The sequence below is a fragment of the Pocillopora verrucosa genome, chromosome 9, assembly GCF_036669915.1.
Source record: "Pocillopora verrucosa isolate sample1 chromosome 9, ASM3666991v2, whole genome shotgun sequence".
Lineage (NCBI taxonomy): Eukaryota > Metazoa > Cnidaria > Anthozoa > Scleractinia > Pocilloporidae > Pocillopora > Pocillopora verrucosa.
In genome coordinates this window covers 22,419,378-22,434,416 of record NC_089320.1, presented here as the reverse complement: position 1 = coordinate 22,434,416, position 15,039 = coordinate 22,419,378, and the positions used below count along the sequence as shown (strand labels likewise).

Here is a 15,039-nt window from a genome sequence, read left to right as displayed (position 1 = left end):
GGGGTTGTTATGATAAAGCGAACGCTGACGGTAAAGTTATTTTCGTGGAAGCGTAAAGATAGTTCGCAGGGTTTCACTTTCCAAGGTATTCGATGTTACCCATACTTTTACTTAGGTAAGCAATTTATGAGAATGTTTTTACGTCCATGCCTTCTCGGTTGTCATAATAGATCCACATTGAATATTTTACGACGTACTACTTCAGCATTTGGTATTACAGATCTGTTTCCACCTTGTACATCTTGTTTTGTACTTGATTTTAGTCAAAGGAAGTTAGTTTGTGCTTAACGATAATGTAATTAATCGTTTTGGTTTATTTTCGTTGCAGAATTTTACAGATTTGAACTGAAAACAATTTCCCCACGGCCTGTTGAAATACACATGGCCACGTAATAATAAAATTCTACAAAGTACTGAGGATTTCACAAGTCTGAAGATGAGTCGTCAAAGATCTGCAGACGCTGCCCGCTTCAAACCAAAATATTTTTACCAGTTCAGAATTATTTTAATCGGCGACAGCACTGTTGGAAAATCCTCGCTTTTGCGGCAGTTTACGGAAGGGCAATTTATCGAAAACTCCGACCCAACTGTCGGTGTGGATTTTCATGTCAGGGTTGTGATGCTTACATGTGAGTTTTCAACCATTTTACTTAACGTTTGCCATGTTGCGTGTCAGCAATGCACATCGAATTTATCTTCGAGAAATATTAACTATCAGTTGTTTTACCTATGATGTAACCATTCTTAGAATGTCGTTGCGAATTCTTTTCCTGTTTTTGGAAGTGTTGCGTTGCTTTTAGCGCATCGTAGTAGAAAACAAATTTTTTGCAAGTGATGTGGATTCGGTTAATTCTAAATTCACGATCGTTTGTCGTGGCTGCATTTTCAGCTTTAGTTGTACATCTTAAATCCTATTAGAATATGAGGCCTTTATGCCTTGTTTAATTTTATCAACGTCCGAATATCTGTCTCAACCATTAGATTTGCACTGAACCGCTACAAAAAATGTGCCTTGGGTAGGTTTACGGAAGCTTTTGAATTAAGAAGTCTGCTTTTACATCTTTATGTAAAAAGATTAGCCGTCACCTGTTGGACTCTTGGAGAAAATGCATTCATTTATACTTGCTAATTTTGTAAGGGATATTTGAATTTCAATTAGGAAATATTTACAGTGGTAATGCCTATATCTACTGTTCTTGTGAAGTGGTTTAACTGAAATCGACCAGGTTTCTTGAAAAGTCATGTACTACTTAGGCCATATTCTTAAATATTGTCTTCAATTTAGCTTTATTTTGCTTGAAAATCTGAGATTAGCCAACGAAGTGTGAAACTGGTTAATCTGAATTAAAATGATGCTTGCATATTTTAGACGCCATGCCTGAGAAAATCGTTGAAATGTTTAAAAATTGTGAAATATTTTCCAGGTTTTCATGGTTAAAGTATTTTATTCTTGGTTGATTTACATTTTATTGCTGTTGCATTTTGAACAACCTTTCATATGATATTTATATCTCTTTGGAGGAGAGTCACTGGCAAGTCAGGGAGACAGCATTCAGAAATATAAATCTGACTCAAGCCAAATATTCTAAGTACATAAAATAGAGGACTCGTGTGGTCATGATTTAATGAAGTGTGGAAGTAGCTAAATAAGCCACCTCCTTTTGAGAGGTTTTGGGCTTGTCATTCAGTACATGTATCTCTCTGTATTTGTCAATTTTCTTATTAATAAGCTATAAGCTCTCCAAACTTTGCTCCTACAAGAATAAATGGGTACCAAAAGGGCTCTTAAATCAATCTGAGATGCAAAGCTATTCAAAACTTTATGCACAGATTTTCAAGTTGCCAAAAAACAATAATTAGTTACCTATGGCAACTGCACTCTATTTTAAGAGTGTGAAAAACAGATAGCAGGCTTGAGATATTAATCAGCTCAATATCCCAGTATTTACTGTAATATATCAGGTGACACAATGAATTGATTTTCTCTGTTTTGTGTTCTTCAGCTGACGTCAGAATAAAGTTGCAGATCTGGGACACTGCAGGACAGGAAAGATTTCGTGCCATCACATACTCATACTATAGAAACACTGTTGGCTGCTTGATTGTTTATGATATCACTAACAGGGAATCATTCCTTAATGTTAAAGACTGGTATACAGAGGCAAAGAACTGCGTAGAGGAAAGTGATGTTGTCTTCATGTTGATCGGTCATAAAATTGACAAAGAATCAATGAGGAAAGTTTCCACAGAGGAAGGAGAACGATTTGCAGAAGCAAACAATATGATGTTTATTGAAACATCAGCTAAGGTTTTATGCAATATCGAGGAAGCTTTTTTCAGAGTGACTGAGGAAGTACATAAACGTATGGAGAGAGGAGACCTGGGACTGAGAGATGGCTGGGATGGAATTAAGGCACTGCCTATGCGGCCCACAGATGTGTTGGGTATTGGACATGCTATTTCAGCTGAAGACTTGCTGGAACATCATCAGGAGTCTAAAAAGTGCTGCATGGGTTGATATATTTTTTTTCAAATATGCACTAGTTAAAAAAATTATCTTAATCCTCTACAAACTTGCTTCTAAACTAATCTGGATGTATCCCTTTAGCAAACATGTAGAATTTTTACTCTGGTAGAGGTGTAAAAATATTAACACTAACAAAGTTCACTCCACAAACTAAATTTACCCAACTTAAAACCTTTCTTAGAAATCAGCTGAGGAATTTTTGTGGCTCTTATTCTGCATTCTTCTGTTGTAAGAGTTCTCCCACTTTTTGTTTGGAATGAACGTAGGGTATGCCCAAGTGAAATAACAGGTTGACAGATAATTTCACTGTACCGATTTCTCACCAAATGTAAATGCTTAAGCTTAAGTTCTGGAGCTATCAGACACTAACAGTTTTGCCATTCAATAGAAACTCCACTTGGAAAACATATATGTGAAGGTTAGGAACTAGAATTTTGTCTTAAATCCTCAAGGCTGGATTGTTAATCATAAATTGGTATTTAATCATTAGTGGGACCTATACAGTAGATAGTTTAAAGCTAGGATAAAAGTTGATCATGTAGTTTTGTGAGTGAGAGAAGTCCTGAAAAGAACTATCATCCTATTTTGACATCATCAAATTGTTTTGATTCTCACTCTGATGATGACTTCCACCCAGGTTGTTGTAGTGTCATCAACAAACATCTTTGTCATTGTCACTCTCACTCTTTAGATGACATGATCAACAATTACAGACTTCACATTTTTAGGAGGATGTTATGGGGTCTTATTTCACTCATTACTTTAAGAATTCAGCCTGAGTAGATTATGTTACTATGGACCAGAGCAAGAAGAATGACCTAACTTAAAAACTAGAGTGAGTGAAATGTAGCAATAGGGATAGCTTTTTTTTCTAAACTTCAGAAAGGTTAAGTTTTTGCCAATTTCTGTGGTTTTTAGTTGTAGTAAAAAGTTTAGAGTGTTTAGGAGAGGAATCTTAACTTCAGGTTATTAACTAGAATGTGCAGATATTGTTTGCAATACTTTTAATTATATCAGTCAAGAGGTTTTTATTTTGTTTAGTCAGGTGGTTTCATACTATTTTTTGTTACTTTTTATGAGTGGGTTTGGTTTTATTTATGATGATATGAAGTGTATAACTTATTATTTTTACTAATTTTAACCAAAAACAGGCAGATCTTCCAGTTATTGTCAGGTTTGGTTAAATCAAGAATAAAAAAAAAACCATACTTCACTCCTAGTGATTTACTCATCATTTTGTTCTTACATGAATTAAGAGGGACACCCATTTAAAGGGGCAGCTTCGTTCAATGTAGCCCTGGCAGGGTTCTTGGATGAGACACCAAACCATGTCCCCCATCACTAAGTAAAATATGTTCTAGCAGATTGCTGATGTAAACAAGAGATGCTGGAGAGCTGGAGAAGTGAGCTGTTGTCTACCACACTAATCACATTTGAGTGTCGCCTTGTAATTGGGGGGGGGGGGGTCTCTAACAGAAGAGAACAAAGAGAATAAAATGTTCTTCTAAGATGATACTGTTAGATGTATTGGGCTAGAGAAAGAAATATTTATAGAGTAAGTCTACAAAGAAGTTTTGACAGGGAAATACCATTGATATTCAGTATATACTTATTTTATTTATAAGCATTAAAGACAATCATTCTTAACACAAACATGATGTAGGATTTATGAACTAAAAAGTCTCATCTGAACCGTTTGTGACGACAAAACTCTGAGTGATAATTGAAGTAACATTGCTGTTTCAAAGGTGTTTGTTTTCTTAGCTGAACCTCACAAATAGATGGTGGACAAAGTTGACAACAAAGGCTTACAATTTTTAGTTTGGCAGAATTTGACCAAATAAAGTTTTGTTGAGGCTAATTGATTAACAGTGACAGTTCTAAGGAAAGTAACAAAGTTCAAGGCCATGGTTCTGATAGACAAAGGTGGAAAGGAAGAAACTAAGAAAGTTATTCCGTAAAAGTGATTTGACTGGTGGTGCAACAGAGCACAGCTTTAGAACATCTACACATGGCACAGTCATGTTTAGAACAAAATGCAATCATCAAAAATTCTTTAGTGATAGATACCCACCCATCACCTCATATGTATATCAAAAAACCTGCATTATACTGCAGATATTTCAGCATCTTCAGGAATGAGGCCAAGACCTTTCAGAGCAAAAATAGCTGCCTGTGCTTTAGCCTGTTTTTTGTTGCCACACACCACTGCAGGCTGGTACTCTACACTGTTCACTAAAACTTTAAACAGAAACTGTTTATGGTGTGCAGGGCCATGATCAAAGACTAAAGTGTAGTCGGGCAGTTGCCATTTTCTCTTACTGCAATACTCAGCCAGGGCAGACACAGGATGCTTTCCTGCAAAGTACGATTGAAAAAAAAGTTTATGAGAAAAAGACACGTCATGGAAACATGAACATCACTTTGATACAACTCTCTTAAAGATGGAGCTACACAAAATGTAAGACAAGCAATAGAGACAATAACAGGCTAAACCGCAGTCTCCTCTGCCTCTGGCACAAATAATGAGCAGCCTCCCTGTTACTGTACAATTGCTCCATTCATGTCACAAGAGGGCCAACTAACAGGCTAGGAAAAGTTCATAGTGTAACTTGCAAGACACTACATTCTTCAAAAGCAACATCTGAGGGAACAAAGAACACTGCAAAGGTTTAGCCTGCTTTTCTAGTATAGAAATTGGAATCTGTAGTTTTGTCCCCTGCTTACAATATTATTTTTGAAACATCCTCTTCAGTTTCTCTCTTGGCAGGAATTCCTGTGTTAGAAGTAGTGTTCAAGATACCAAGGAAAGAAAGATTTTTATCCACCAAAACAGCAACAGTGAAAGTTTCAATCCAATGAAGATAAACTTATGCTCCCAAAAGGCCTGTATTGACCCTGTACAATATAGGAGTAACAATGCCTTGAAGCTTTTAATTAATAACCTGTGCTTTATTGGTGGATAGTTACCTTCCATTACAGTCCATTTCAAAAATAAAGAGAGGACTGGAGAAAAAGTGGTCATCAACTGATTTTTGCAAAAGAAATATCAAATAATATTACCTCATTGAAGAGCAAGACATTATCTTAGGACAAAATTTCATGAGTATTCTAGTTTCTTCTGTTACAAAAAGCTCCTTTTAACTTGCCAAAAAAATTTGAAAAAAAAAATGAGAAAAAAAATCATAAACTTGATGTATTAGGGACTTGATCCCTTGAACCTGTTTTTTAAGATCATAAGGATGAACTAAACCTGATCCCCATTTCTTAGACTGTATTTTTCCTTTGGATGACTAGGATCCCATTCCAATTATTGTCCTAAGATTACTTTGATCTTCATGCATCAAAGGGGCTAGAAAATCAAATTTGAACAGATTCATCTTCTCCTTGTTCATCATGCAAAACAGGTATCATCCCCAAGGAATAATTATCTGAAGGCAACTAATTTAAGCTTGTGCGAAAACCTTTCATCTAACAAGTGGATGTTCACAAATATTTCTCCAGCACTCTCCCCATATTTGGAAAGAACTAATTGGGTGATTTTGTGTCAAGAATGTTCATTAATGAACCCTAAATTTTGAATTTCAGAACTGGCCTGCTTTATCTGAGAACTTTCTTAAACATCTTTTAAATAATTAATGGTGACAGAATGAGATATGAAGTTAATTTCATTCACTTCTCCTTTGATTTAAAGATCAACTGCCTTTTTCTCCCATCAAAAAAAAAATACACATATACCATAAAATGTGTTAAATTCTTAAGAGGACTATGCTGACTTCTCAGAAATGCAGCTTTTGAATTGTGTAGTATTGCTTTTGAAAATCAAGGAAAATCATTCAAAATTGCTTCATCTGCCAGTAAAACTGAGTAACTCATTTGTATTATACTAGTGAGTCAACATAATTTTAGAACTCACAAAAGTTTCAAAAAAAGGGTTCTGAACTTCAGTCAGGACTTGTTCAAGAATGAACGTATCCAGCCACAAAACACACCCAGTAATATTTACCTGATTTCATCAAAAATAAGTCTTTGTGTGATCATCATTTGATGGTACAATCTCCTTGTGGTGCTAAAATTCTCAACATCGGATCAAGAGGCATTGCATATTGAATTGCTTGTATGTAGGCTTCATTTCAAAGGGGTCGATGCCTTTTACTGCTGGGAGAAATTTATTTGTTTCCATGCATTAGCATAGAATGGCACAATTCACTGGGCCATTCTATGCTGTATGACAACACTCTGTGACCATCATTGGAATCTTTTAATATGTGTGAGCTGGGTAAACAATTTACTGTGAATAGTACAACAGTGACAAAATCAGAACTGAAGCAAAAGTTGCCATCACCAAATAACAAGCAAGAACATAATTACAGTCTGCAAAATGCCATAGCCTTGCATGCAAAATCAAATCTCTGACTAGCATTTGATTGAATGACTCATTGGTTACAGAAAGTGTAATTTTCTAAACAATACAGTCTAATTGTGAGTTGTAAACCCCAATTCTCAATCTATCACTGTTGTGAAAACAAGAAGTTCCCACATTATTAATACAACCTTACACAAGAGACCCAAAGAGAGATGTCTAGAGTAAAGGAAAACATGTCAGAAATGTTTTTAAATTATAAGTGCCATGATATTTCTCAAAAAGGGATACAAGATGACAACGGATAAAGGAAGATTATAAAACCAACTAAAAGTAATAAAAGGCAGAACTACATGTAAGAAGTGTGCACCGACTGAGAAACAATGCTCAGAGATTTGGGTCACAATTTGGTTGGTCAACAAGCAATTCAAATTCCAATGCCTCTACAACAAAGTACTCAAACTCAAACAATATATAATATTGTTAACTAATAATTTTAATCAAAATAATTATTGCTTTAATAAGAGAGCCTTTCCCCCAATACTTCCCTCCCCCTCTGAAAAAAAAGAAAAAAAAAAGCTGGACAGTAGGAAGATGCTTAAATATAAATTAATCTCAAGGGATATACTGAACTAGACAAATCCACTTTATACTAAGGTCAGCCATTTAACAGTCCTTCTACATAATATTATACATGTCTACTAATCATTTCCAAAACCTGTCAGACATACCCTAAAGATACAGGAAATACCTCACTTAAGTTATCTTCAGAGTCCATTTATATAACTTATGGATCCTTCATTTTTTTCTCCTTTCAATCTAAGGCCCACCTGCTTCAGCCTTTGGCCATAAATTGAGAGGGTAAAAACTTGGTCTGTCAGTTATGATATGGACAGAGACGACAGCCCAAGTCAGTGACAGCAATTTGCCAGATGTCAGGATGTCAATGCCAAGCTGGGAGTGACAAATCATTATGAACTGCAAACAACTTTGAGAAAGTCTTTCCCTTTTACATACACCATTTCTATACTCTCCACCAAAACAAATTAAAAAAATTTCTTAATGATTATCATGATACTCAGACAATGATGGTGATATCACTAGTCGGTGAAAAAACAGTCAGCACAAGTTACCTTGCAGGTCCAGAACAGTAGGAGCACCTTTCTTGGTAGCCTTTTCCTTTCCAGCACTGAGACCTTTCCTATCAATTTTGACAGTGAGAGCGATAGGTTCAGCGTAACCTTCTCCTCTTTTACCAATCACTTGTCCAGGTTTCCATCCCATTTTTTGGAGAAGCTTCATGCCAATACCATCAGAAACTGGTGAGAGATTGTGAAACATGTCCTGCAATCAAGATGACAATTCAATATCATTGCAACCAGAAACAACAGGCATACTATTTAAAATAGCATTTATTGGTAGACATGTGCATGTTCAACAAAAACAATAACTATTACTTAAAAGCATAAATCCCCCCTCTTGAATGCTTACAGGTTAGGATCTGCTTTTATAGGTAAGTCATAAGGATATTTTCTGTCCAATTCTGATTGAATCTAACACAAATTAGAAATGTTTGGGGTTTTAAAAAGATCAAGAATACATGCACACACAAAGAAATCTACCTTTTTGGCCCATGCCTGGAAGCCTCCTTGCAAATCTTCCTTTGGCAAAAGATTCTTCACAAGCTCTCCAGTAAACTGGCCTGGCTTAACATTTGATTGGCACCAATTCTGCATCTTCATTTGAATCTCCTGGAGAACCAACAGGGCCTCAATGTCATTAGGGTCAGTCTGCAGCCGCCTTTGTGCATCCATTCGCTTAGCAACAAGGTCACTGATGTCCAGTTTCTGAAAGAAGTGGAGATTAGGGAATATTTCCCATACAGTTTGTACATACAACAGAATTATCAAAAATGAAAGTGATAATTGAACTAAAGGAAACAAAAACATCAGCTATATACCTCAGCAGAAGGTTGAGGAAATACTTCTACTTTTGGTTGCGTCTGAATTGCAGAGCCATCTATGTTGGCAACCATTTCAGCCCCATCATTGACACTCTCTTTTTCTCTGTGTTTACTTCCACAAGACACAGGAAACTGCTCCTGCAGAGGTTTGGATGACCCTACTTGTGGGACCATAGGCTTGTTCACCTAGATAAGGAAGATTAGCAAGAAAGATTAAGTTCTCTCTCACAATGACCACAAATTTAAAATCAAACCTTAATCAGAGAACACATGCGTAAATAGATACATCAAACTAATTACCTTTCATATCTACACATCAAAATTTTAGTGCTTTCAATCTAGACCTGAGGTTCAGTTTTACATAAAACACATGCACACACTAAAAAAAATGGTGTACATGCACTACTTTTATTAACTTACTGGAAAGATAACAGGTGGTATAGTGATATCTGGCTTTTCTTTAATTAAAAATGGATGGTGTGCCACTGGCTGAGAATCTTCTTTCTTTTCTAAAGTTGTTACACTTGTGTTACCACTGTCTATACTCTCCTTTTCATCCTGTAGCTTTTTACAGAAAGCAGTAAGCTCCGCAATAGTTTTCCCTCCAGCCCTCTGTGCAACTTTTGTCTGCTGTGCAGAAAGATCACATGCGACTGGTTTGTCAATCAAAGTAGATATTTTATCTATTACTGGCACATTGGATACTGATGAAGGATTCCTTGGTTGTGTTTTTTCCTTTGATTTTGACCGAGATCTACTACTCTTACTCCTCCTTCTTTCTCTAGATGCTGATCTTTGACCTCTTCCTCTTGAGTGTGACCTTGATCTGGATCTATGATGTCTCCTGTCCCTAGACAAGGATCGTGTTCTCTTCCTTGGGGTTCTAGTTCTTGATCTAGAGTGTGACCTTCTTCCTCTTGATCTTGAACGTGACTGTTTCCTTCTTGGAGAACTCCTTCTCCTTGGAGGTGACCTACCAGATCTAGAGTATGATCTTGACCTTTGTCTCCTGAGAGATCCTACATTTTTTTTCCAGGAAGGTGGAGAAACCCTTCTAAAGCTTTTAAATACAGGAGATTTATGGCGTGACCTGGAAAGTGATCTTTTACGTCTTGGTGACCTAGAGAATGATCTTTTTCTTCGTCTTGGGGACCTAGATCTTGACCTACTGTTGTATGAATGGGAACGTGAACTTGACTTGGATTCAGTTCTTCTGTGGCGATTCCTTTTTGAGTGTGACCTTGACCTTGACCTTGATCTCTTTTTGGATGCTCTGCTCCTTGAATGTGACCGTGACCTTGGTTTCTTCTTCTTTGCAGACTGCTTAGAACTTGATTGTGAGCCGGATTTCCTTTTAGTCTCTCTATCATTGGAATGGGATCTTGAGTCTCTCTCCTTGTTATTTCCAGACAATTTAGACTCTGGGGACTTTGACTTACTCCTGGAAGATGAAGTACTCTTTTTGTTCTCCAAATCTTTTGCATCACTCCCTGAACAATTACTGTTAAAATCTCTCTCCGGGCCTATTTTTGCAGCAACTGGAGTAGATATCAAGTCATTTTTATCATTCTCTAACCTAATACTTTTAAAATAACTCTCTGACTTTTCTTCTTTGGAATCTGAAAGTTTAGATCCATGAACATCCTGGATAGGCTTTTCATCACAGTTGGTCTGCGCTGGTTGAACAGCGTTACCATACCCAGCAGTGCCATTCTGTGAGGCCAGTTCTCTATCCTTTTCCTCGGTGTCAAGATTTTTGTCTTTCTTAAGAACAAAATCGGTTTCAATTTCATCTGGTGTCCGTGATTTCGATCGAGACTGTGAGCGTGATCTTGACTTATGTTTTCGTTTTTTGTGCTTTTTCTTGTCCTTTGACTTCGACTTTGAGTGTTTCTTGTGCTTATGTTTTCTAGAGCGTTTCTCTTTCGAAACCTCCTCACTCTTTTTGTCTACATTAGAAGAGGACTCTTCATCTCCGTTATTTTCACTACCCTCCTCCATCCTGTATACCGATTTTAAAACATTCGCAAGTTCGTCGGACACAAAACTCATCGTTTTCAGCAAAATAAAGAAATTATATAATCTGTGAACTATACTTGTATCCAGCGCATACCTCTTACGAGAAGCCGCTGGCGTAAACCGACGAGAAGTTCATCGAAGGTCAGAGACAAAACTTTTCAAGTTTTGATCCTTCAGTTCGGAGTTTATTTAATAAGCATTTTGCTTTACCATCAAGCTTTCTATAACAGTCATGGCTTCACGAGATGGGCCTAGGGCTTCTGGAACTGATGGCTCAGATTTTAGTCACAGGCAGCGTGTGGCTTCACATTACAAAGAGAGCGTCCTTTGGAAGGGGAAATTAAAAGCTTGTCTTTGCCTCCATTTATTTCTGATCGTGGCTGCTGGAGGTTGGATTGCTGCTGCTTACAATGGGTAAGGAAAAAAATTATCATCTTCATCATAATTGTGTAGTTAAAGGAAAATGTACTTCCATCAAAACAAGATTAGCTGATGGTGCTTCAAGTGATAACAGCGGGGTTAAAATTATTTGCCTCTGCAGTAATAGAAGCAGCTATTTCAGTATATTTAATCCGTAATTTCTCTTTATTTTGGATCACAAAGTGGTTAAATCATCCACCCTGCTAGGGCAAGATTTCCGTATAACTCTACATCTCATTACGCAGACAGAGCATGGATAACAGAAAACAATAGCAGTACAAAAGATTGCCTTTGAGACTACAGCTTTGTTTTGGAATATTAATGGGTTTATACGGCAAACTCTCCAACCGATTAAAACTAAATGAGGCTCATCTTTTTAATTAATTGGTTCTAGTGTCATGCGCTCATGGGTGGTAAGCAGGGATAATGTGAAATGCTTTGAAATCTACTGGATCAATCTTTAAGATTTAATCTTTAATGAGGTACTGTTATAACATTTAAGAAACACTCTACTAATAGATTTGTCTGTAATGAGGTAAAAGAACAAATTCTATGGCATATTTAGTGATAGTAAAAAAGGTATTGCAGCTAAAATCAAGAATTATGAAATAGACCAGGTTGAAATTTTTAGAGTTGAGAGGTTAAGCACCTGCAAGATTTTAAACTGAACATTTGCATTTATGTGATTCACAGAATGGTTAAAGATCAACCAAAACTTTGGCAGGCAGCCTGGTTATTGAGTGCTCTACCTACAGTTGTAGGGCTTCTAAGCCTTCCAAAGAACAATACCAAACAACTTTACATTTATGCATTTGCAACATTATTTATTGGGGTTGGTCCTCTAGCATTTGGTGCTTGTGTAATGGTTCAAGAAATCTTCTATAATGTTAGTCAAGGAAGAGCACCAGCTACCCAGGAACATCAGATGGCACCAATGAAAATGGCATTGTCAGCTTTCCTGATTCAATTTCATGGAATCAGTTTGTATTACGCAAACAAGCTCATTACTGCATGGAGTTCCAAGGGAGAGAAAAAGAACTCATAATGCATCACACATCTGAACTTAGTTAGAAGGCTACAGAAGGATATCATCAGAGAGAATGGAACTATTCCTTCAAGAACTGGACGGTATGAATTAAGTCAAAAAGGAAAATGCTTATGGCTTCAATTAACAAAAGCAGTAAAATTTCCAGTCCAACGTTGGTATTCTAGAACCTATGAATTTTCATTGAATTCTAAGTGTAACAGGTATTTGGTGAAATACTTGTAACCATAGTTAGTCAATTATTCTGTTGTAACTAAGAACACTCTTGGATCAAACACCAAACTTGTTACCTGAAGACCCATTTCAGGTCCATGCAAGTAGTGTAGAAATGGAGGAGATCTAACAAATGTAAGTTAGAAGAGAATCTTGTTTCCCTAGGCTTCAATTTATACCTTTTTTTCCTCTCCAGTTTTGCAGGATTTTTAGGAAAAGGTTCTGTAAGCTGGTTGTGACAGAAAAACCAATTAGTTACTTGGGGTTAGGCATATGTACACCAACAAGTTTGATCCACTTTCCCTTTATCGGTCAATTTGAGTGTCAGAAGTGAGCTAAGAAAGCTAGAAACCTTTAGACAGTAGGAACTAGGTTGAAATTAGGTTTTCCCTGTATGTAATAATTTATGCAATAATATTCTTTAAATACTAGTCAATTACTTCTGTTGTTCAGCTAAATATTTTATTTGAAATATTCTACTAAGACTATAATAAAAAATTAGATGTACTTTATTTCTAAAAAGTTTAAATTAGTAGGATGCTGAAAATACAGTCTTGATAATATATAAATACTACCATTCTTCAGTGTTCTGTCTGGCATTCAATGTTTCACTTCTGCTTGCGTGCTTTCATTTTTTCTCTAATCTCAAATATTGCAAAGATCTTGACAGTGACTGTAACTGTTGCTACAGCAACCTTTTCTTGAAAAGTCAGTTGTTCCATATCCTTGTTTTCAAGTGACATCTCTCTACCGTTTCCTACAAATTCTTCATAATGCTCCTCTCGTATCAGGATTGGTGGTCCAAGCGATTGGTTGAACATTTGAACAACTTCTAGAGCTTTGCTCTTTGCATTTCTGACTGCACAAACACAGGCTTGCCGTCTGAAGCAAAATGATAAATAAACTATGGAAAAAGTTTGCCTTTTATGTTGGTTGGGGGTTAGGGGATTTCTGAATCTTCAGACTAAGTGCACACACTTTGACTGGAGAGGGACTAGCAAAGAGGGCAGCCTTCTCCTTCTAAGCAACATGACCTTCAAGTTGGTTTCTTATAATCCATAATTAAAAAGCACATGATCCATGATCTACCTATCCCTGGAAGCACTACACTCAAAGAATCCCACAGCTTACTGATTTAGTTGACAATGACATCACTGTAAGCAGTTATCAACCTTTTTACTCCAAAGATCCTGATATAACTTCTCCTCTACAGTATGTATCCTATACAATTCTTGTGATTGTGGCTCTGAGAAGTTAGTGTTGAAAACCAAAAAAATCCCTTTTTCGTAATTTTTTTTCTACCCGTTACTTTTATTTTGGGTTGATAATATATAATAATATTAGCCTTTTCCACCCCAAGGTCAGTATGCATATTCTCCATGCTGTCTATATTTTTCCTAAGGTGCTGTCAGGGAGATTTTGCTTAACAATCAAGAGCTCCTGTACTTTTTGATCGTTTCCAAAATTCTAATGACCTTAATGTTTGATTAAGAGGTGACACTTAAAGGAGAAATTAGATGCTGTAAGGAGAGAGAGGTAGCCCTTGAGGTAGCTAAGGTGAATGTGGGTCCAAGGTAAGGCTTTCAAGAATATATTTAGTAAACATAAATAAGTTACTGTAGATATTCCTGTCTTAATTTGGAAATAAGGTAGTCAGTATCAAGATTCTTCCAGTTTGAGCTTGCAAGCTTCAGTGCTTGGGTCGTGTTGCAAGTAGACTGCATCCTCTAGCTTACCTTAATGATTCAAGCTTGCTAGCTGTGTGATATAGCACAGGACTTGATACTTTCACTGTTTCATCGAGCTTTTCCACAAGCAGGTTACACACTTCTTCACACTTGGAGAAATCACTGAATTCTACAACTACTTCAATTTCCATTTGATATAGGTTATTGATTCTGTTTAAAATTTTGTGAACGATAAAGTCTTTGACATGGTGAGATTTCAGAGTCTGCAGAACGTAGTCGACTCTGCGATTTACACTTGTCTTCACCTCCTCCACAGATTCCTATAGATAAAAAATTAAACAACTTCCAGTTACAGCAATAAGCTACTTGCAGGTAAAACCGTGTTCGTTTTCTCTGTGCATCAGGTTTTTCAGCTTTCGAATAAACACGCAGTTTTACTGAGAACTAGCTCTCAGTTAATCCCTTCATTAATATAATTATACAAATTCGCCTTAGTCGCTTACCTTGGTATTGGAACAGACAATCGAAACCTTAGCTTTATCAGGAGGAAGAGTAACTTCTCCAGTCTCAAATATCTGAATTTCTCGTCTATTGTCAAACGCTCCTTCGAGTTTCGAGTCCATTTTTTCCGGATTTACACCCTCATTTTCGCCCATTGAAGTAAACTCAGCAAAAACTTTAGCTGGACTATGCTTTCTGGGTTCCAATCGACTCATTTCGTAACAAAAATACCCCAAAAAAGCCAAAGATGCCGAAATATGTGCAGTGACTTCAAAAACCACAACAAACAAAATCTTAACG

The 15,039-nt window shown here is 36.6% G+C and overlaps 4 protein-coding genes across 6 annotated transcripts; 2 read left to right on the top strand and 2 right to left on the bottom strand.

Annotated features, from left to right (window-relative positions):
• Positions 1-8: 8 nt before the first annotated feature.
• Positions 9-3,743, top strand: LOC131783837 (ras-related protein Rab-39B-like). The gene is made up of 3 exons (XM_059100612.2): positions 9-115; positions 329-629; positions 2,004-3,743. Exons 2-3 carry the CDS (start codon positions 437-439, stop codon positions 2,516-2,518), a joined length of 708 nt encoding a protein of 235 aa, XP_058956595.2. The 5' UTR covers positions 9-115; positions 329-436; the 3' UTR covers positions 2,519-3,743.
• Positions 3,744-4,141: 398 nt separating this feature from the next.
• Positions 4,142-10,948, bottom strand: LOC131783794 (protein SON-like). Of its 3 annotated transcripts, none has more exons than XR_009340158.2 (6): positions 9,274-10,948; positions 8,851-9,039; positions 8,513-8,737; positions 8,024-8,234; positions 6,534-6,685; positions 4,750-4,885 (listed from the first exon to the last, which is right to left on the bottom strand). XR_009340158.2 is itself a non-coding variant. In XM_059100562.2 (5 exons), exons 1-5 carry the CDS (start codon positions 10,903-10,905, stop codon positions 4,635-4,637), a joined length of 2,508 nt encoding a protein of 835 aa, XP_058956545.2. In that variant the 5' UTR covers positions 10,906-10,948; the 3' UTR covers positions 4,142-4,634. The 3 variants fall into 3 exon arrangements, 1 of the variants encoding a protein (XP_058956545.2); XR_009340159.2 differs by having other exon boundaries at positions 6,534-6,682; XM_059100562.2 differs by lacking the exon at positions 6,534-6,685 and having other exon boundaries at positions 4,142-4,885.
• A 38-nt stretch (positions 10,949-10,986) lies between these two features.
• On the top strand, positions 10,987-13,062 carry LOC131783797 (protein jagunal homolog 1-like). The gene is made up of 2 exons (XM_059100564.2): positions 10,987-11,286; positions 11,986-13,062. The coding sequence occupies exons 1-2, from the start codon at positions 11,105-11,107 to the stop codon at positions 12,335-12,337; spliced, it is 534 nt and encodes a 177-aa protein (XP_058956547.1). The 5' UTR covers positions 10,987-11,104; the 3' UTR covers positions 12,338-13,062.
• Positions 12,771-15,026, bottom strand: LOC131783795 (interleukin-1 receptor-associated kinase 1-binding protein 1). Its single transcript, XM_059100563.2, has 3 exons — positions 14,742-15,026; positions 14,287-14,558; positions 12,771-13,432 (listed from the first exon to the last, which is right to left on the bottom strand). Exons 1-3 carry the CDS (start codon positions 14,952-14,954, stop codon positions 13,159-13,161), a joined length of 759 nt encoding a protein of 252 aa, XP_058956546.2. The 5' UTR covers positions 14,955-15,026; the 3' UTR covers positions 12,771-13,158.
• Between the last annotated feature and the right edge of the window lie 13 nt (positions 15,027-15,039).